Below are 23,519 nucleotides of genomic sequence, written 5' to 3' on the forward strand. Positions count from 1 at the left end.
TCTTAACCCAGTTTCTTTTCGTTTGGATCTTCCGGTGTCGTTTGCCATTCACAACGTGTTCCATAGGTCTTTGTTGCGGCGGTACGTTGTGCCTCTGGTTCCTGCTGTTGAGCCTCCTGCTCCGGTGTTGGTTGAGGGCGAGTTGGAGTACGTGGTAGAGAAGATCTTGGATTCTCGTCTCTCTAGACGGAGGCTTCAGTATTTGGTCAAATGGAAGGGCTATGGTCAGGAGGATAATTCCTGGGTGGCCTCCTCTGATGTTCATGCGGCCGATTTGGTTCGTGCCTTCCACACTGCTCATCCTGGTCGCCCTGGTGGTCTTGGTGAGGGTTCGGTGACCCCTCCTTAAAGGGGGGGTACTGTTGTGAACTATACTTCTTGGCTCCCTCTTGTGGTCACTAGTGATTTGGCACCTGGATTGTCTTTTGCCAGGTTGGTACTCACCTGCTTCGTTAGGCCTGGGGTGTTGCTATTTAAACTTCCTGGATTCTCAGTCCAGTGCCTGGCATCGTTGTAATCAGTTCATTTCTGTTTGCTCCTGTCTTCAGGTCCTGGTTCTTTGCAAGATAAGCTAAGTCCTGCTTTCTTATTTTTTGTTATTTTGCTTTGTACATATTTTTGTCCAGCTTGTACAAAATGTGATTCCTGATATTGCTGGAAGCTCTAGGGGGCTGATATTCTCCCCCCTCACCGTTAGTCGGTTTGGGGGTTCTTGGATATTCAGCGTGGATATTTTGCAGGGTTTTTTGCTGACCATATAAGTCATCTTACTATTTTCTGCTATTAGTCAGTGGGCCTCTCTTTGCTAAAATCTAGTTCATTCTTACGTTTGTCTTTTCTTCTTACCTCACCGTTATTATTTGTTGGGGGCTTGTATTACTTTGGGGTCTTTTCTCTGGAGGCAAGAGAGGTCTTATTTTCCCTGATAGGGTTAGTTAGTTCTCCGGCTGGCGCGAGACGTCTAGGATCAACGTAGGCACGTTCCCCGGCTACTGTTAGTGTTTGTGCTAGGATCAGGTATATGGTCAGCCTAGTTACCACGTCCCTATGAGCTGGTATTTATGTTTGCAGACTTTGCTGTAATCTCTGAGATCCTTTGCCATTGGGATCATAACAGTGACCGTCATCGCTCCCCCTCACCCCCCGACCATGACTCGAGTATAAGCCGAGAGGGGCATTTTCAGCCCATTTTTTTGGGCTAAAAATATCGGCTTATACTCGAGTATATACGGTAATTGCAATAATTTTCTGAAAATACTTCATTTCTGGGGCAATTTCACGGGTACCAACACTTTCGACGTTTGTGTGTGTGTATATATATATATATATATATATATATATATATATATATATATATATATAATATAGAGAGGGAGAGAGAGAGAAAAAAAAACAAACCAGCACTCCTAATGTGAACACGTGCAAGCTGCAAACTGCATCATATGGATAAAAAAGAACAGCAGCACATATACATGAATCTAGGCCATGTGAAAACACAGACAAATATTCAATATGAATTATACTTCTCAAAAATATTTTTTTCACAAATTTTTTCACATTTTTTTTTCATAAAACTTACAGTAATAGATGAAATGCAGATTCTTAGCGCATAAATTTGCCAATTCATGTGTGCCCATCAACCACGGCAAGGTGATCTCCTTCTGATGGGTCCTACTCTACCATACATGCCACTTTTGGGCCACCAGCCTACAACTATGGACAAAACATGTCACTCTGGGCTAAACCTACAATTTATGGGCAGGTAGAGTTGATTACCGCCACCTGCAAGGTCAGTGGGAGGAGTGCAAGATCAGTCTGGATGCAGTCAACATCCAATAACTAGAGAAAAAAAAACCAACCAGCACAAAAAAAGGTTTTTTTCTCTATTTAGTTATTGGATGTTGACTGCATCCAGACTGATCTTGCACTCCTCCCATTGACCTTGCAGGTGGTGGTAATCAACTCTACCCGCCCATAAATTGTAGGTTTAGCCCAGAGTGACATGTTTTGTCCATAGTTGTAGGCTGGTGGCCCAAAAGTGGCATGTATGGTAGAGTAGGACCCATCAGAAGGAGATCACCTTGCCGTGGTTGATGGGCACACATGAATTGGCCAACTTATGTGCTAAGAATCTTCATTTCATCTATTACTGTAAGTTTTATGAAAAACATTTTTTTGAAAAAATTTGTGAAAAAAATATTTTTGAGAAGTATAATTCATATTGAATATTTGTCTGTGTTTTCACATGGCCTAGATTCATGGACACGTGCTGCTGTTCTTTTACATATATATATATATATATATATATATATATATATATATATATATATATATATATATATATATATATATATATATATATATATATATATATATATATATATATATATTGTAGCGTTTCACCCGCTACGGGTCTAGGGGACACTCGCTTAGGTGCGGCGGATGACACTCAGGAGACACGTTTCCTTAAAAGTTCACAGGGTTTATTGCTCCATAAACCACATTGCAACAGGAACAACAGGTAAACAGTCTTACGTCAGACAGGTGATTCCTCAATGTCCATAATAGAGCTTCGCTCTCTCACGTCTGTGGGCACACAGACCGTGCTATGACCAGCACGTAGGCTCTCCAGCCTAAAGTTGGTCTCTGTGTGTTGTTCAGGACGTCTGTCCCCACGTGGAACCGTCCAACACACAGGCCACTCTGCAGTGTCCAGCCAGGACACCTGGAAGTGTGTCCACCCTGACACACACCCACACACTCACTCAATCTCTCTTACCATGTGCTACACACACCTCCCTTACATAGGTGTAACCACACCCAGGTACCTGTCACATGGCTAGTCAGGTGAGCGTGACATCACCACAGGTCCTTACACACAAAACCATCTTACGTGTTCAGACACGCCCCTTTGGCTGGGTTTGTAGGTGACTGAATCCACCCATCTCTCCAATCACCTGGAAGCCTTCCCAATGTAAACAAACCCCTCAGCAGTAGATCTGCTTTAGCAAAACATACCCAGGCTTCCATCACAGGGCCACCCACCTCTGCGATACATACCATCCATCATTCACATGACCAGTCGCTATGCTACAATATATATATATATATATATATATATATATATATATATATATATATATATATATATATATATATATATATATATATATATTTATGTGTATGTATATGTACAGGGTGGGCCATTTATATTGATAAACCTAAATAAAATGGAAATGGTTTGTGATATCAACTTCCTGTGTGTGGCTCATTAGTAAATGGGAGGGGGGAAACTTTTCAAGATGGTTGGTGACCATGGGAGCCATTTTGAAGTCGACCATTTTGAATCTAACTTTATTTTTTCCAATGGGAAGAGGTTCATGTGACACATCAGACTTATTGAGAATTTCACAATAAAAACAATGGTGTGCTTGGTTTTAACGTAACTTAATTCTTTCATGAGTTATTTACAAGTTTATTACCACTTATAAAATGTGTTTAAAGTGCTGCGCATTGTGTTGGATTGTCAATGCAACCCTCTTCTCCCACTCTTGACACACTGATAGCAACACTGCAGAAGAAATGCTAGCACAGGCTTCCAGTATCCGTTGTTTCAGATGCTGCACATCTTGTATCTTCACAGCATAGACAATCGCCTTCAGATTACCCCAGCATCTGAAACAATGGATACTGGAATAAAATCCTGTGCTAGCATTTCTTTTGCGCTCTTGCCATCTGTGTGTCAAGAGTGAAGAGCACAGGGCACCAGTGGCGAATTTGCCAATCCTGGTGTTCTGTGGCAAATGCCAAGCGTCCTGCACGGTGTTGGACTGTAAGCACAACCCCCATCTGTGGACGTCGGCCACTCAGACCATCCTCATGTTATCGGTTTCTAACCATTTGTGCAGACACATGCACATTTGTGGCCTGCTGGAGGTCACTTTGCAGGGCTCTGGCAGTGCTCCTCCTGTTCCTCCTTGCACAAAGGCCTAGGTAGCGGTCTTGCTGCTGGGTTGTTGCCCTCCTACGGCCCCCTCCACGTCTCCTGGTGTACTGGCCTGTCTCCTGGTAGCGCCTACAGCCTCTGGACACTACGCTGACAGACACAGCAAACCTTCTTGCCACAGCTCGCATTGAGGTGCCATCCTGGATGAGCTGCACTACCTGAGCCACTTGTGTGGGTTGTAGAGTCCGTCTCATGCTACCACGAATGTGAAAGCACAACCAACATTCAAAAGTGACCAAAACATCAGCCAGGAAGCATTGGTATTGAGATGTGGTCTGTGGTCCCCACCTGCAGAACCACTCCTTTAATGAGTGTGTCTTGATAATTGCCAATAGTTTCCATCTGTTGTCTATTCCATTTGCACAACAGCATGTGAAATTGATTGTCAAACAGTGTTGCTTCCTAAATGGACAGTTTGATTTCACAGAAGTTTGATTTACTTGGAGTTATATTCTGTTAAGTGTTCCCTTTATTTTTTTGAGCAGTGTATATTCATAGATATACACCGCTCAAAAAAATAAAGGGAACACTTAAACAGCACATTGTAACTCCAAGTCACTCACACTTCTGTGAAATCAAACTGTCAAGTTATGAAGCAACACCGATTGTGAATCAATTTCTCCTGCTGTTGTGCAAATGAAACAGACAACAGGTAGAAATTAAAAGCAATTTGCAAGACAACCCCTGTAAAAGAGTGATTCTGCAGGGGGTGGTGACCACAGACCATTTTTCTGTTTTCATCCTTTTTGTCTCTTGTTTTTGTCACTTTTGCATTTAGTCATTGCTCTCACCCCTAGAGGTACTGTACAGTAGCATGAAGCTTTAATTATTATTTTGCTTTAATTATTGTATTATTGATAACGTTGTTACTTATGACTGTTGTGTATGAACTGTTAAACTGTAAAGCGCTGCGAAATATGTTGGCGCTATCTAAATAAAGATTATTATTCTTCTTATTATTATGAAGCGGAGTCTACAACCCACATAAGTGGCTCATGTAGTGCAGCTCATCCAGGGTGGCACATAAATGCGAGCTGTGGCACGAAGTACAGCACGACACATGGAGGGCACTGTAGGAGGGCAACAACCCAGCAGCAGGACCGATACGTTCTCCTTTGTGCAAAGAGTCACAGAAGGAACATACTTCATGAGAGTGATGTGAGGGCCCAACATCCACAAGTGGGTGCTGTGCTTGCAGCCCAACACCGTGCAGGGCGATTGTCATTTGCCAGAGAACCCTGTCATGGTTCTCAATGGCAAGAGACCGTAGTAAAGCATACAAAAGGACTAGCTCTTGGAAGATGGGAACTCGAGCTGACTGTGAGCTAAACCTACCGCACAACTAACAGTGGCCGGGTAGCGTGCCTACGTTTTATCCCTAGACGCCCAGCGCCAGCCGGAGGACTGACTGACCCTAGCAGAGGAAAATACAGACCTGGCTTACCTCTAGAGAAATTTTCCCCAAAAGGCAGACAGTAGCCCCCACATATATTGTCGGTGATTTTAGAGGAAATTGACATACGAAGTATGAAGATAGGTTTAGCAAATTGAGGTCCGCTTACTAGATAGTAGGAAGACCGAAAAGGGAACTTCACAGTCAGCTGAAAACCCTTTCAAAACACCATCCTGAAATTACTTTAAGACTCTAATATCAACTCATGACACCAGAGTGGCAATTTCAGCTCACAAGAGCTTCCAGCCTCAGAAATATTCAAACACAGAGAACTGGAACAAAAATGCAAAACAATCTTAGGACTACAAGTCCAACTTAGCTGATAGTAGTCTAGGAGCAGGAACATGCAACAGAAAGGCTTCTGGTAACATTGATGGCCGGCATAGAAATGACTGAGGAGCAAGGCTAAATAGACAACTCCCACATCCTGATGGAAACAGGTGAACAGAGGAGATGAAGCACACAAGTGCAGTACCACCAGAAACCACCGGGGGAGCCCAGAAACCAAATTCACAACAGAACCCCCAGTTTCGCAGAGTTGACATTGGTGCCCTGTGGTCTTCACGGATGAGAGCAGGTTCACACTGAGTATTTGTGACAGAGACTGGAGACACTGTGTAGCACTTTCTGCTGCCTGCAAAATCATCCAGCATGACCGGTTTGGTAGTGGGTCAGTAATGATGTGGGGAGGCATGTCTTTGGAGGTTCACACAGCCCTACATGTGCTAGCCAGAGATACCCTAACTTCCACTAGGTACCGGGATGAGATATTCAGACCCATTGTGAGAACGTATGCAGGTGCTGTGGGCCCTGGGTTCCTTATGATGCATGAAAATACTAGGCCTCATGGCTGAAGTGTGTAAGCAGTTCCTGCATAATGAAGGCATTGATGCTATGGACTGGCCTGCCCATTCCCCAGACCCTGAATCCAATCGAGCATACCTGGGACATCATGCTTCGTTCCATCCATGTTGCACCACAGACTGTCCAGGAGTTGACTGATGCTTTAATCTAGGTCTGGGAGGAGATTCCTCAGGAGGACATCCGCAGCCTCATCTGTTCTATGCCCATGTGTTTTAAGGAGGTCATACAGGCACGTGGAGGCTACACACATTACCGAGCATTATTTTCTTGTCTTGAGGCATTTTTACTGAAGTTGGATCAGCCTGTAATTTGATTTTGAGTATCATTCCAAATTCAGTCCTCCATGGAATACTAATTTTGATTTACATTGATTATTTTTATGTTTTATTGTTCTCAACGCATTCCACTATGTAATGAATAAACATTTGCAACTGGAATATTTCATTTAGTGATATCTAGCATGTGGTACTTTAATGTTCCCTTTATTTTTTGGCAGTGTGTATGTGTGTGTGTATATATACAGTTGTGCGCAAAGTTTACGTACCCCGTTTAAATACCTTAAAGCGTGCACGCTTCCCTGACCAGCATTCCAATGGCCTTCCAGACAGTAATCAAAAAGGGAAACAGCACAAAAACACAAAAAGATGTAAAACAAAAAAGGACTTTAATGCCCTGTGGCGTGGTATATATATATATATATATATATATATATATATATATATATATATATATATATATATATAGTATACACTGCTCAAAAAAATAAAGGGAACACTTAAACAACAGAATATAACTCCAGGTAAATCACACTTCTGTGAAATCAAACTGTCCACTTGGGATGCTACACTGTTCGACAATCAATTTCACATGCTGTTGTGCAAATGGAATAGACAACAGGTGGAAATTATTGCCAATTATCAAGACACATTCAATAAAGGAGTGGTTCTGCAGGTGGGGACCACAGACCGCATCTCAGTACCAATGCTTGGTGGCTGATGTTTTGGTCACTTTTGAATGTTGGTTGTGCTTTCACACTCGTAGCATGAGACGGACTCTACAACCCACACAAGTGGCTCAGGTAGTGCAGCTCATCCAGGATGGCACCTCAATGCGAGCTGTGGCAAGAAGGTTTGCTGTGTCTGTCAGCGTAGTGTCCAGAGGCTGTAGGCGCTACCAGGAGACGTGGAGGGGGCCATAGGAGGGCAACAACCCAGCAGCAAGACCACTACCTCAGCCTTTATGCAAGGAGGAACAGGAGGAGCACTACCAGAGTCCTGCAAAATGACCTCCAGCATGCCACAAATGTGCATGTGTCTGCACAAACGGTTAGAAACCGATTCCATGAGGATGGTCTGAGTGCCCGATGTCCACAGATGGGGGTTGTTCTCACAGTCCAACACCGTGCAGGACACTTGGCATTTGCCACAGAACACCAGGATTGGCAAATTCGCCACTGGCGTCCTGTTCTCTTCCCAGATGAAAGCAGGTTCACACTGAGCACATGTGACAGACGTGACAGAGTCTGGAGACGCCATGGAGAGCGATCTGCTGCCTGCAACATTCTTCAGCTTGACCGGTTTGGTAGTGGGTCAGTAATGGTGGGGGGTGGCATTTCTTTGGAGGGCTGCACAGCCTGTCAGGACTCTGAACATTTTTTATTACCTTTTGTGCATTACTGCCCTTTTCCAAGATGGCGTCTTTGGTCTCATGTGCACTGTGTCTTCCTGCTATAAAACTCCACCCCAGCCTTCAGTCTGTGCTAGAGTATTCTGCCTTGCATCCAGCTCCTGACCTCTGGTGACTACCTGGCTATATACCTGCTCCTGTGAACCTGTGGGCTTATCCTGCTACTCTGCTCTGATTTCCTGCTGCATACACCAGTTCCAGTAATCCTCCTTCATCTGCTGCTCGTGTTTACTTCCATCTGCATTTGCTGGACATGTAAGCTGTTGCTGCTCTGCAAGAACCTGAGACTATTACCCAGGCCTCCCTGGTTGAGCTAAGATATTATTTGAACTGCCTTATAAGCATATCTATCTGTGTTTTGGACTAAGCAAGGATTTATTCGTGTCAAGTATCCTCAAGAATAATTGTGCTTCATAGACTTCCTGCGTGATTGCATTTTCCTCTGAAGTTTCCTATAGACTGCTAAGCTGCATTTAATATTTACTCCAAGTGTTGTGGACTTGAGTTTCTCTCTGCACCTGTTTGAATCACCGTGTGATAATATAGACTTTACCACTTATAAAACTGTGTCCTGTAGTTGTCTTGTTCCACGCAAAGAGTCTCCTGAGTTATCCCCTATAATTATTACACAGCCCTCCATATGCTTGCCAGAGGTATCCTGACTGCCATTAGGTACCGAGATGAGATCCTCAAACCCCTTGTGAGACCATATGCTGATGCAGTTGGCCCTGGGTTCCTCCTAATGCAGGACAATGCTAGACCTCATGTGGCTGGAGTGTGTGAGCAGTTCCTGCAAGATGAAAGCATTGAAGCTATGGACTGGCCCGCCAGTTCCCCAGACCTGAATCCGATTGAACACATCTACATCATGTCTCATACCATCCACCAACGTCACATTGCACCACAGACTGTACAGGAGTTGGCAGATGCTTTAGTCCAGGTCTGGGAGGAGATCCTTCAGGAGACCATCCGCCGCCTCATCAGGAGCATGCCCAGGCATTGTAGGGAGGTCATACAGGCATGTGGAGGCCACACACACTACTGAGCATAATTTCCTTGTCTTGAGGCATTTCCACTGAAGTTGGATCAGCCTGTAGCTTCATTTTCCATTTTGATTTTGAGCATCATTCCAACTCCAGACATACGTGGGATATTAGTTGTGATTTACGTTGATCATTTTTAGGTTTTATTGTTCTCAACACATTCCATTATGTAATGAATAAAGATTTACAACTGGAATATTTCATTCAGTGATATCTAGGATGTGGGATTTTAGTGTTCCCTTTATTTTTTTTGAGCAGTGTATAATACTAGGGTCAGGGAGCTTAGATTAGTGAGACCATTCCAGGGGTAAAATAAAAAACTAACACTGGAGTGATGCTTTAAGAAGTTTGTTATATCCAGATAGCCTAAACGTTGGCTTGTGTTACATTTGTATCACAGGTTGATATTTTGCCTAATTAAATGACTTGCGCAAAACTAAACTTTTGTTTTATTGCCTTCTTTCTTTGTGTACCCATTTAATCCTTTTTTATTTTGTCTTGATGATGTTTGTGCAGTTTGTTTGTTTTCTGCATTGAGCTGAATATTAATAAAATATAATGTGTTTCCTTTAATTACCATCTTAAGTAAATATTTTTTTTATATTTTTGAACTATAGATGGTTCGCATGCATTATAATCGAAACAAGGATTCTTCTCGCTTCTATCCAATATTCTTCATGAATATTCTTGTTCCACCCTCATCTGTGGATGTAAACTTAACACCAGATAAAACTCAAGTGTTACTACATAATAAGGTACAGTACTTACAATATTTTGCTTTGTGGAAATAATATATCAAGTATAACCATTGAGATTGCAATGCCAAAATATAGAAGTCGTGGAATTATGGAGATCACAAGATCAATAGACATGTTAGTTACAGTGGGTATGGAAAGTATTCAGACCCCTTTTAATTTTTCACTTTGTTTCATTGCAGCCATTTTGTAAATTCAAAAAAGTTCATTTTTTTCTCATTAATGTACACTCTGCACCCCATCTTGACTGAAAAAAAAGTGAAATTTTTGCAAACTTATTAAAAAAGAAAAACTGAAATATCACGTGGTCTTAAGTATTGAGTAAAAGCACCCTTTTGAGCTGGACACCCATGAATCTTCTTGGGAATGATGCAACAAGTTATTCACACCTGGATTTGGGGATCCTCTGCCATTCTTCCTTGCAGATCCTCTCCAGTTCCGTCAGGTTGGATGGTGAACATTGGTGGACATCCATTTTCACGTCTCTCCAGAGATGCTAAATAAGCTTTAGGTCAGGGCTCCGGCTGGGCCAGTCAAGAATGGTCACAGAGTTGTTCTGAAGCCACTCCTTTGTTATTTTAGCTGTGTGCTTAGGGTAATTGTCTTGTCGGAAGATGAACCTTCGGCCATGTCTGAGGTCTAGAGTAGGGTTGAGCGAAACGGATCGTTCATTTTCATAAGTCGCCGACTTTTGGTAAAGTCGGCGTCTCATGAAACCCGACCCGATCCCTGTGTGGGGTCGGCCATGCGGTACGCGATCTTGGCGCCAAAGTCGCGTTTTGTATGACGCGTTTAGCGCCATTTTTTACAGCCAATGAAGGAGCGTGGGCAGAGTGATGACATAGGGGTTAGGGCGTGCACGCCTATCATCATTTAATCGCTTGTGCGCAGTAGCGATTTGGAATGTGTAAAACGAAATTTTCTGTGCTGGGACGGAGGGGAATATGGGACGGAGGGGAATATGGGACGGAGGAGAGAGAGAGAGAGAGAGAGAGAGAGAATAAAAAAAAAACAAAATAAAAATAAATAAATCCCCATTGACGTGCATAGGGTTTCGTGGTCCGGCCGATCCTCGACTTTGCGCAGTAATCGGCCGATTTCGCCCGACTCGACTTTTCCAACAGTCGGGTTTCGTGAAACATGACTCGACCCTAAAAAAGTCAAGGTCGCTCAACCCTAGTCCAGAGCGCTCTGGAAGAGGTTTTCATCCAGGATATGTCTGTACTTGGCCACATTCTTGTTTTTTTTACTCAAATGTTTTTTATTAAATATAAGAGTCCAATAAAACATTTCACATTAAGACATAAATTTCCATTTTCCCCACTCTTAACCCCCCCTTACCCAACCCGCCCCCCTCCTTCCCTAACCCGCCCCCCTCCTTCCCTTTTAGACAGCTCACGCTTTCCTCTTAATATATACTGTAGTATTATATACATTAACCATATACAATAACTTTTATTTGTAAATGAATACACTGTAAATATATAGGCGAACCCTCCTCAGGCCTAACTTCTCTTGGCCTCCCCTAGCCTAGTTCCTACCAAGGCGTCCACACTTTTTCGAACAGGCCCATCTTCCCTCTTTTCTGATATACACCCTTTTCCAGGGTTAAGACCTGCTTTACATATTTAAGATATTCTCCCCTCAAGGGAGGTTCCTCTTTGATTCAATTTCTGGCTATGACCTTCCGAGCCATGTATAAGTAGTCTGGGGATTGCTATTTTCAGCTTGTTATCCACGTACCCCAACACGCACACCTAAGGTTCTCTTGAAATTACACATCTGTATGCCCCTTCTATCCTTGCAACCACTAACCAAAAAGCAGTCAATCTTGGACACGACCATAGCATATGAAACATTCCAGCACTATCATTCCTACATCTAGGGCATTCCGAGTCAGATCTCAGCCGAGCTCTATACAGGACATCCGGGGATCTATACACTCTGTGTACAATATAAAGCTGGGACAGTCTATATGGCTCATTCAGTGATAGTTTCGGTATCCATTCTAATACAGATTCCCACGTTTCATCCTCTAAACGACCCAGCTCTCTTTCCCATTGGCCACATTCATGTTTACTTCAATGGCAACTAGTCGTCCTGTATCTGCAGCTGAAAAACACCCCTATAGCATGATGCTGCCACCACCATGTTTCAGTGTTGGAACTGTATTGGGCAGTGCCTGGTTTTCATCACACATACCACTTAGAATTATCACCAAAAAGGTCTATCTTCCTCTCATCAGACCAGAGAATCTTATTTCTCAAAGTGTTGGAGTCCTTCATGTGTTTTTTTAGCAAACTCTATTTAGTAGACTCTATTTCATATGTCTTGTACTGAGGAGAGGCTTCCGTCAAGCCACTCTGCCATAAAGGCCCTACTGGTGGAGGGCTGCAGTGATAGTTGGCTTACTCCCATCTTCCTGCAGCGTCTCTGGAGCTCAGCCACAGTGATCTTGGTGTTCTTCTTTACCTCTCTCACCAAGGCGCTTCTCCCACGATTGCTCAATTTGTCTGGACTGCTAGATATAGGAAGACTTCTGTTGATCCCAAACTTCTTCCACTTAGGGATTACGGAGGCCACTGTGCTCTTAGGAACCTGGAGTACTGCAAATTTCTTTTGTAACCTTGGCCAGATCTGTGCCTTGCCACAATTCTGTCTCTGAGCTCCTTGGCCAGTTCCTTTGACCTCATGATTTTCATTTGGTCTGACATGCACTGTGAGCTGTGAGGTCTTTATATAGACAGGTGTGTGCCTTTACAAATCAAGTCCTATCAGTTTAATTAAACACAGCTGGACTCCAATGGAGGAGTAGAACCATCTCAAGGAGGATCACAAGGAAATGGACAGCATGTGACTTAAATATGAGTGTTTGAGCAAAGGGTCTAAATACTTGTGACCATGTGATATTTCAGTTTTTCTTTTTTAATAAATTTGCAAAAATGTCTACATTTTTTTTTTCAGTAAAGATGGGGTGCAGAGTGTGCATTAATGTGAAAAAAAGAACTTTTTGAAGTTACCAAATGGCTGCAATGAAACAGAGTGAAAAATTTGAAGGGTCTGAATACTTTCCCACTGAATATGCAAATGGCAAACAAATGAAAGCAAAATTTTCTTAACATCTTGACTTATTCAGTATCGACTATGAGTGCCAAGCTCAGAAATACATATACTTACATCACTTGGCATGCTGTCAGTGGTTGTCTGAGGAATGTTCTGCCACGCTGGCAGCTCCTCTTGAAATTGACTTCCAATAACATCGTAGATTTGAAGCTGCTGGCCATTGTAGCATGCTTACAAACAAAAAGGCAGCACACTGTAGCGCCATAGTATGTAAATATGAATTATGAAAATTGAATGGCATTACTGCATTAGAAATATGAAAAATATGAAAACTATAAAAAATATAAAAAATGAAATATGAAAAATTGAGAAAGTTTAGCGCATAAATTGGCTAATTCATGTGTACCTGGACACCACGATAAGGCATTTCTCATTTTCAGGACCTAGCAATGCCTTTCCTCACTTAGAATAAAGTCATCATCTGTATGGGAACATAAATCCTCTGTTAGACTAAAATCTATATCTCTGTGGAGGGGTAGTGGTCCTGCTGGGATTAAAACACCTGTGGCTAAAAAGCAGAGTGCTCAATCAGAAGGCTAATGAATGCAGTGTGCTGCCTTTTTGTTTGAGAGTATATGAGTTGGTGACTCTAGGTTCAGCACCTCTTCACACTTAGTCTATGTTTGGATGTGACGGTCAGTTTTTTGAGGATAGTAGCATGCTTAGGCCACACAGCCTACTCGCCGTAGGAAGTGCAACATGTAGCCTGACATGGTTGAGTTGAAAAACAGCTCCTGAGACACATTGGGGAAAATGGTCATACCAATTGTCCCATGACAAAATCAGCTGTAAATCTACCTACAATGAAGACTACACCGTGTTCCAAATTATTATGCAAATTGGATTTAAGTGTCATAAAGATTTAATTGTTTTTTGTTTTTCAAATAAACTCATGGATGGTATTGTGTCTCAGTGCTCAATGGATCACTGAAATCAATCTTAAACACGTGATAATTAGTTTTCCAGGTGATTCTAATGAAAGGAAAACTACTTAAAAATGATGTTCCACATTATTAAGCAGGCCACAGTTTTCAAGTAACATGGGAAAGAAAAAGGATCTCTCTGCTGCCGAAAAGCAGCAAATAGTGCAATGCCTTGGTCAAGGGATGAAGACATTAGATAATTCCCGAAAACTTAATCGTGATCATCCTACTGTTAAGAGATTTGTGGCTGAATCTGAGCACAGACGTGTTCGTGCTGATAAAGGCAATATGAGGAAGGTTTCTGCCAGGCAAGTTCATCGGATTAAGTGAGCAGCTGCCATTAGATACCAGCAAACAGATATTTGAAGCTGCTGGTGCTTCTGGAGTCCCTCGTACCTCAAGGTGTAGGATCCTTCAAAGGCTTGCTTTGGTTCATAAACCTACTATTCGGCCACCCCTAAACAGTGTTCACAAGCAGAAACGGTTGCAGTGCGCCCAGACATACATGAAAACTAATTTTCAAACAGTCTTGTTTACTGATGAGTGTCGAGCAACCCTGGTTGGTCCAGATAGATGGAGTAGTAGATGGTTGGTGGATGGCCACCATATCCCAATAAGGCTGTGATGTCAGCAAGGAAGTGTAGGAGTCATGTTTTGGGCCGGAATCATGGTGAAATAGCTGGTAGGGCCCTTTAAGGTTCCTGAAGGTGTGAAAATGACCTCTGCAAAGTATATAGAGCTTCTGACTGACAACTTTCTTCCATGGTATAAAAAGCAGAAATGTGCCTTCAGGAGCAAAATCATCTTCATGCATGAAAATGCACCATCTCATACTGGCAAAAAATACCTCTGAGTCATTGGCTGCTATGGGCATAAAAGGAGACAAACTCATGGTGAGGCCACCATCTTCCCGTGACCTCAATCCTATAGAGAACCTTTGGAGTATCATCAAGCTAAAGATGTATGAGGGTGGGAGGCAGTTCACATCAAAACAGCAGCTCTGGGAGGCTATTCTGACTTCATGCAAAGAAATAAAAGCAGAAATGCTCCAAAAACTCACAAGTTCAATGGATGCAAGAACTGTGAAGGTGATATCAAAGAAGGAGTCCTGTGTTAACATGTAACTTGGCCTGTTAGGATGTTTTGGAGTTAAATAGCTTTTTTGTTCAGTGAATGTGACCTCCTAATGCTGCAAATTCCACAAATGAGCATTTTCAGTTCTTTAAAACGTATCAAATGTTTAGAAATTCTACTGTGCCTAATAATTTGGAACAGTGCATTTTGAGTTTGTATTCATTTTGGAGATTATACTGTTATCATTGGGAGGTTTCCTTAATAAAATTTGATATATACTATTTGCACCGACCCTTTAGGAAAATCCGAGAAAAATGTCATTTGCATAATAATTTGGAACATAGTGTATAATGTTTAATATTCAGTTTAATTGATATATTAACTCTTTTCTTCAGGACAATACCCAATGTATATAGTTTTTTTTTCTTTCACAACTTTCACAACAAAAAAACATTTATTTATTTATTTTCAATATTTGTAGACTTTTATCATTTTTTTTTTAATTTTTGTATAGAGTCGTGAGAGGTCTTATTTTCTGCAGGATAAACTGAATTTTCACTGGTGCCATTTTTAGATATAAACAACTTTTTGATCACTTTTTGTTTCATTTCTTTCTGTGGCTGGATGAGCAAAATACTGTAATACTGGTATTTTTGTATCTCTTACGGTGTGTATGGTGCTGGATAACTAATGGCACTGACTGACAGCAGGCCCCATTGCCGAGCCAGTGTCAGTCAGGGCTGGGGGCCCGGTTACTCGCTCTGTATACTCAGAGTGATGAGGGAACTGGTGGGTCCTCCATGACTGAAACTGGATTGTTGCCAGGGAAAATAAAGTTCATTTTCTCTTGGTAGTGTTCAGCTAAGTGTGAAGATTGACCCCATATCTGTTAGTAGCAGTTTTTTCTGGTGATGGGTTCCCTTTACGCTCCTCCAGCTGGCTTTCTAATAAGCTTATTTGACCTACTCCAAACTTGGGTGAATGGGGTGGGATCAACAATCATATCTATGGATTTCTGAAATGTATAAGGCCATCACATTATTTCTTCTAATTATAATGACAGGTCATTGACTGATGCCTATATACATATAAACTGATATGTTATACCATTGTGTAATGAATCACAGATATTGTCCTCAATGGAATGACATATCCATAACTTAATGTCAATATCGTTTCCCTTCCTACAGGAATTTATTTTTGAAGCTGTGGAGAAGGTGTTAAAATCACTTTATCCTGACCAGGTAACTACATCAATTAGCAAAGCAGACACACAGTCCAAAGATAACAATATCAATTATATTGATTCTCCAAGTGCAGATCAGCATAAAATTAATACTGAAAATAAGAATATGGAAGAAGAAAATTTGTCCTTGTCTCCTATAAATAATAATAGTAAAAGTGAGACGCGACCATATTTGTATGTAAAAGATCAGTCGTCCAGCTGTGATCATACGCATGAACCTGACACGGAGCAGGCTGCTGGCAAAAAATACTCTGGTCCACATTCTACTAGTTCCTCATCAGATCAAGTAAACCAGAAAGATGCTGAATGTAGTTCTTATACTGATGCCCAGATTCAAGAGATACAAGCAGTAAGAAATACAACATCCAATAAGGATCTTTTAATAACTGATGATACTTGGAGCAGAGGGAATGCTTTCAGAAGTAACGCTACAGACAATATACAGCCGGTAACGGTAATGTGCCCTTCAGCTGTAAGCCATTGCGGTGAGAAGTCAAATGAAGCTGCTTTGAATAAGAGCCGTCATGAAAATACAGACAACAAAACAACAAATATAATAACTGAGAAGCCTGGATTTATTACTGCCTATGATCTCATGAACAATCGAGTGATCAAGAGGCCTGTGTCGGCAATAGACATATTTACTCAGGAGCACAGAGCTTCCTTGCTCAATGACAGTCCAGAGGTTCCAGTTGATGAAATTGCTTCAGTTACTTTGGAGCTATGGGAAAAACTTAGTGAAGAAGACAAACTCAGGTAAGTTTTTTCACCACGTGATTGCAGCCCTATGAGAAAGAAACCCCATTTATTTTCTATTGCAGTACTACAATGTTTAGTATTCACATATATGCAAATCTTCGTGCACATTTAGACTAAATTGTATAAGTCCATTTGCTTTAAAGGGAACCTGTCACCAGTTTTTTTTGCCTATAAACTAAAAATATAATCTAACAGAGTGTGAGCTATACATTCCCCAACGACTTGTGAAACCCCCGACTCCCCATGAATCCCCCATAAGAACCTTTTATATTGCTCCTGCGCTGTATGGAAATACCTGGCCCCTCTCCCCACCCCAAATCGGAATGCTGTACGCATTCCGTTCTGTGAATAGCGTTGTTCGCGTACAGGTCCCGCGCGTGCACCTTCAAATTGCCTCCTGCGTGTGCGCAGTATGCTTTGCCCAACTGCAGGCAAAGCCGAAAAGCATTAGTATGAATGCACCGGTAAACTACGTCCCGGAACACAGCGAAAGACTTCAGGGACATAGTACTTCCGGAGCATGCGCACTAATGCTTTGCCCGCAGTTGGGCAAAGCATACTGCGCACGCGTAGGAGGCAATTTGAAGGCGCATGTGGGGGACCAGTATGCAAACAACGCTATTCACAGAACGGAATGCGTGTAGCATGCCGATTTGGGGTGGGGAGAGGGGCCAGAACCAACACCCATCGGACCGGACCGAGGATATTTCTATACAGTGTGGGAGCAATATAAAAGGTTCTTATGAGGGATTCATGGGGAGTCGGGGGGGGGGGGGGGGGTTTCACAAGTAGTTGGGGAATGTATAGCTCACACTCTATTAGATGATATTTTTAGTTGATAGGCAAAAAAATCTGGTGACAGGTTCCCTTTAATAAGATAACTTGTGTAGATAATTTGCTTCACCCAGATATAACTCAGTTAGGCTCAGGCCTCTTAAATGATTTTATAACACGTAAAATCCAAATAATTTATGTTCTGTGGACGAGCGCGTTGATTCGATGTAAATCGAATTAGTGTCAACTTTTAGGACCCTCATTGCAGTGTCAAATTCAAACAATTTGCTATTCAGTTTGAAAAAATCACTACAAAAAGCCAGCCACCATTTTACACAAAGCACAAGGCTGACATGGCCTTCCCCAGATGACTTTGCGCTATCACATGACATGGTATAGCACAGCCAATCAAGAGGGGCTATCATAGCCTGTATTGTAATAAAGTTGTCAAGAAATGCAGCATCCAAATTTGAATGCATCTGGATAGCATAGCTTACAGCTCCGCAATGAAGATATAGAAAGATTCAGTTGAGAGAGGCTGAGGCAGCAGTGCTAGTCTAATTGATCACACAACTATATATTTTAAATGGCAGCTGTCCTCTTGCATTTGAGTGTAAATTGTTTCTAAAGGGAATCTGTCAGGTGATTTTTTTTTTATCACACTGCTAATGGTATCCACTGATTTTCTTGCTGTAATCATCGGAGAATTTACAGCCGTGTGGCCTGCTGGTCAAGCATATGTAAATCCACCAATGTCCGTGATATTCATTTTGAATTTTCTATGCACTGCTCCCCAAAATGAATATCACTGACTCCAGCACATTGGGTTCATTGGTAAAAATAAACTCATTAACACTTCTATTTTTCATGGCGCTCTTACTATGCAAAGTATTCTTATTTTTCTAAAGCTTTAGCGCATTACTGTATATTGGAAAAACCACAGAGAGGCAATAAGTGAAATGAGGAAAAACATCAAATTCTACATGTTCATCCCGAGAAAATGTTATACGCAGCAGGACGTTGAGGAAAGAGAGGTAGAGCTTCAGATGGATGCGGAGAGGACATTGAATTATTCCAGATACTGGCAGGGGATGTGGCTAATAGTCAGTATGAAATGAATGATCTACCATTGCATCATTGTAAAGCAGAGCCAATATCCCTCTGCCTATGCCATCAATAGGGCTATGACAAGGAGCCGAAGCCGCAGCAGCAGTGATTACATTATATATGTCATAATGGACCATACGTTTTCTCTGCCACAGCACCAACCTGATGCACGTAAGCAAAAAGAGCACTCCACCTCAATAGCCAGGCTTAGTCGCACATGGGCTGTGCATTTCTCCAGATGATACACTGAGCCTTGACTCCTTTGACTTTTGGGTCAGCAGATTGGACCACTGACTAGGACTAACCTTGTTTTACATGAGCATATTGTCTTTTTCAACCTGCAAGGTATTGTCAGAAAAGGTTTCCGGCGGAGCAGGTGAATTAATCTCACCTGAGTAAAACAGATTTTCTTGCTAATTGTGAAAAACCTTACACTTGTCAATTTGAATCAGGCATGGATCAATACCGAATTCATTCACCTACAGCTGATGCCAATCATTACATCAGCTGCAGAATATGCCAGTCAGTTATGTTCTATACTATTCTGCTGCCACCAGTACCAAAGCCCCTGCACAACTGGGCATTCTCTTGCTAGTCTTTTATGTTATGGTTTAACTTTGTTGCTGCTGCCAGGCCGCCAGTGCAGGCCCTACACCACTGGACATCACCTGTCTTGTCTCATCTGATTCTAACCACTGCCAATAGACATCCACACATCTCCTATTTGTCTATTGTGTTCTGCAGCCACCTATAATGTAACCTTACACTGTATAAGGTAAAAACTGCTTCCAGAAAAGGTATCATTTTTGCAAGGATAGTTAAAAAGCCATTGTCTTTCACTTTCCAAACAGAAAATCTATTGCTGCTCATAAAATAAACTGATTATTTTTAATGGCTTTTTAAAACATTATAGCTTTTTCTTTTTCCAAACAACAAATCTGTTGCAACTCCCCCAACAGGGAACATTTTTATATCACAACTTGTCAAAAAGCCATGGCATTTTTTTGTACTGCCAGTGTTTAAAGGGAATCTGTCACCCCCAAAATCGTATAGGAGCTGCGGCCACCGGCATCAGGGGCTTATCTACAGCATTCTGTAATGCTGTAGATAAGCCCCCAATGTAACCTGAAAGATGAGAAATAAAGGTCTATATATATAATTGTTTGAGGGGTACTTCCATCTGTTTGTCTTTAACTAACTTCCATAACGGAAATCCCGCATCGCTGATTGGTCGCGGCCAGCCAGGCGTGACCAATCAGCAACAGGCTTAGTCCAGCCGCGAATTGGCCCCTCCCTACTCTCCTAAAGTCAGTGCCCCCTCCCTACTCCCCTCCAGTCAGTGCCAGTGTGTTGCCCCATCCCAGACCAACTTTTTGCTATTGATGCTGCCTATGCAGTATCAATGGTAAAAAGATATAATGTTAAAAATAATAATAAAAAAAAAATTGTGCTATTCTCACCTTCCGCCGTCCACCGATGCTTCGCGATGCTGCCGCCAACTTGACCGCTAAGTCATCTGGGTAATTTCACAATGCATCACTGGGAACGGAAGCTGGCGGCAGCATCGCGCGCATCGGGACAGCTTCGGTAGACGCCGGAGGGTGAGTATATAACTATTTTTTACTTTATGAAAAAGAAAGGGGTGCTCTCTATATTAAATAGGTGCTCAGGAGAAAAAATACATAAATATCAAAAAAGAACTCCGGCACACAAAAAAGTTCCAAATGAATGATAAAGTTTATTGATGGTCTTCTGAATTTTCTCTTATTTCAAAACACAAATTCCGCATACAGGAAATATAGGATGAATGTATCAGGTATTAGTTTCAACATTTCGGCTCGGTGTGAGCCTTTATCAAGATATACCTGTATCTGTAATGATATAATAGTGGTTACGAATTAATATCTAAGTGTATGTATCATATAAACGAAAATAACAAAAAATAAACGAAAAATACAATAACCATAGTTGGCCCTGATAACTCTCAGGATATATTACATCCATATGTGTACACACACAAATCACAGTGTATGTCAAAATATATACGTATGTGGGAAGCATATATAGTGGAGAGACACCCATACAAAGAACCGAACACCAGACCTACCTGTCAAATCGTATTTGTCCATAGTCTGCCAGACAGTATATGGCATATACTATAGTGGTTTCAACATGGAAATGTATAGTTACTGGGAGATACTATTAAATGAGACGCTATTCAGTGAGTAACACATTTTGTACACATAAAATACATAAATGCACATGCCACTTGTATGCTAAACAACCGAATGATTGTGGAAACAAAAGAAGAACCATAAGAATCAGCAGGCCAAAAGCAACGGTACCGAGTCCGTGAACACACAAAAAAGGAGGAGACTCAGATGGCACGTGTATTACCTTACGGTAAGTAGATATCCAGGTGATCGATGTCCGTGATGCGGTGAGGAAAGGCCGCATGATAATGCTTTTATAAGCGCTGTGGGACCGTGGTGAGAAAAGAAAGACTTCCCGGTGATCGGGAAGTTCATGTGCCCAGTGCGCAGGCGCAAGTGTTCGTGGAGCGCCGAATGATGTCGGAAAGGATAGGTCTGGTGTTCGGTTCTTTGTATGGGTGTCTCTCCGCTATATACGCTTCCCTTATGTATATATTTTAACATACACTGTGATTTGTGTGTGTACACATATGAATGTAATATATCCTGAGAGTTATCAGGGCCAACTATGGATATTGTTTTTTTCGTTTATTTTTTGTTCTTTTCGTTTATATGATACATACACTTAGATATTAATTCGCAACCACTATTATATCATTACAGATACAGGTATATCTTGATAAAGGCTCACACCGAGCCGAAACGTTGAAACTAATACCTGATACATTCATCCTATATTTCCTGTATGTGGAATTTGTGTTTTGAAATAAGAGAAAATTCAGAAGACCATCAATAAACTTCATCATTCATTTGGATCTTTTTTGTGTGCCGGAGTTCTTTTTTGATATTTTTTACGTTAATAATTTTTTTTTAACAGGGATATGGTGCCCACACTGCTATATACTGCGTGGGCTGTGCTATATACTACGTGGGCTATGTTATATACTACATGGCTGTGCTATATATTACGTGGCCTGTGTTATATACTGCCTGGCTGCTATATACTACGTGGGCAGTGTTATATACTGCGTGGGCTGTGTTATATACTGCGTGGGCTGTGTTATATATTGTGTGGCCTGTGTTATATACTACGTGGGCTATGTTATATACTATGTGGCTGTGCTATATATTATGTGGCTGTGCTATATACTGCGTGGCTTCTGTGTTATATACTACGTGGCTGTGTTATATACTACGTGGCTGTGTTATATACTACGTGGCTGTGTTATATACTATGTGGCTGTGCTATATACTATGTGGCTGTGCTAAGCGCGACATACATACATATTCTAGAATACCCGATGCGTTAGAATCGGGCCACCATCTAGTTATATTATACTCACCCAGGGGCGGTCCCGCTGTGGTCCTGGTCTGATGGATGTCGCGGTCCGGCGCCTCCCATCTTCATACTATGATATCCTCTTCTTGTCTTCCTGTCGCGGCTCCTGCGCAGGCGTACTTTATTTGTAATCCAAAAAAGAGAAAAAAATCCAGCTTCCAAAAACTTACAAATTTATTAAGGATAAAAGGCAAAGTCCAGTCCAATCCAATAAATTACATAATGAAGAGTAGCAAGCAACGCGTTTCGAACAATGGTATGTTCTTTCTCAAAGCTACTGCATACATGTGGCAGCAAGGTTAAATACCAGCTGCCACCAATGAGAATTACTCTGTCGATCACATGATAAACAGAGCAAATCATCTAGTTTTTTAAACTTATATTTACAAAAAAACAAAGAATAACTTTAAGCAACTTACAAAAAAATGAACAAAGAAAAACGCAAGAAAAAAAAAATACATATTATAGTTGCAATTCAGTAGTGGAACATAATCTCTCTCCGCGCATTCAGACCTGCAGGATGGCAGGTATTCAGGCAAAACATCCAGTATGCTTCACGGGTCATTAAACGTCTCTTGAAATCTCCCCCTCTCGCTGATAGTTTAAGTTTCTCAATGCCGACGACTCGCAGAGATGCCGTGCTCCTCTGATGACTGGTAATAATGTGCTTAGATGCAAATGACATAGATCGATTATCATTAACAGAAGTAATAATATCTGTAATATGTTCAGAAATACGAGTTTTGAGCATTCTTGTGGTGCATCCTATATAACTTAAATGACATTCTATACATTTGATCATGTAGATTACATTTTTACTACTACAATTAATGAACTGTTTTATTTTGTATTGCTGTTTATCTTCACTGTCATAGAAAAAATGTGCAGTATTAGAATGGGCACACGTTCTGCATCTGGAAGCACCACAGCGATAGAAACCACTGTAGTGTAACCAGGTGCGCAATGGGTTAACTGAGTTGAAAAAACTTGGAGAAAGGGTATCTGAGAGAGTGGTGGCTTTTTTTGCTACTACTTGACACCCTGACGATAAAATGGTAGAAAGTGTCTCATCTTCATACAGAATGGGAATATTTTTAAGAATCAATGATTTGATATTGTTGTATTGAGGGCTATATTGAATAGAGCAAATCACTTTTTGATTCTCAGTATTGCTACTATTTTTTTTTTTTTGTATTATCATATCACATTGTTTT

The 23,519-nt window shown here is 41.5% G+C and overlaps 1 protein-coding gene across 4 annotated transcripts in view; it reads left to right on the forward strand.

Moving 5' to 3' along the window:
* The window catches only part of PMS1 (PMS1 homolog 1, mismatch repair system component), a 440,797-nt gene that overhangs the window by 289,814 nt on the left and 127,464 nt on the right, over window positions 1-23,519 (forward strand). For all 4 annotated transcript variants that reach the window (XM_077275414.1, XM_077275416.1, XM_077275413.1 and 1 more), the window contains 2 exons: window positions 9,670-9,807; window positions 16,118-16,929. In XM_077275414.1, coding sequence (XP_077131529.1) covers window positions 9,670-9,807; window positions 16,118-16,929 — 950 coding nt within the window. The remainder of the gene's footprint in view (window positions 1-9,669; window positions 9,808-16,117; window positions 16,930-23,519) is intronic.

This window comes from Ranitomeya variabilis, chromosome 7 (assembly GCF_051348905.1).
Source record: "Ranitomeya variabilis isolate aRanVar5 chromosome 7, aRanVar5.hap1, whole genome shotgun sequence".
NCBI lineage: Eukaryota > Metazoa > Chordata > Amphibia > Anura > Dendrobatidae > Ranitomeya > Ranitomeya variabilis.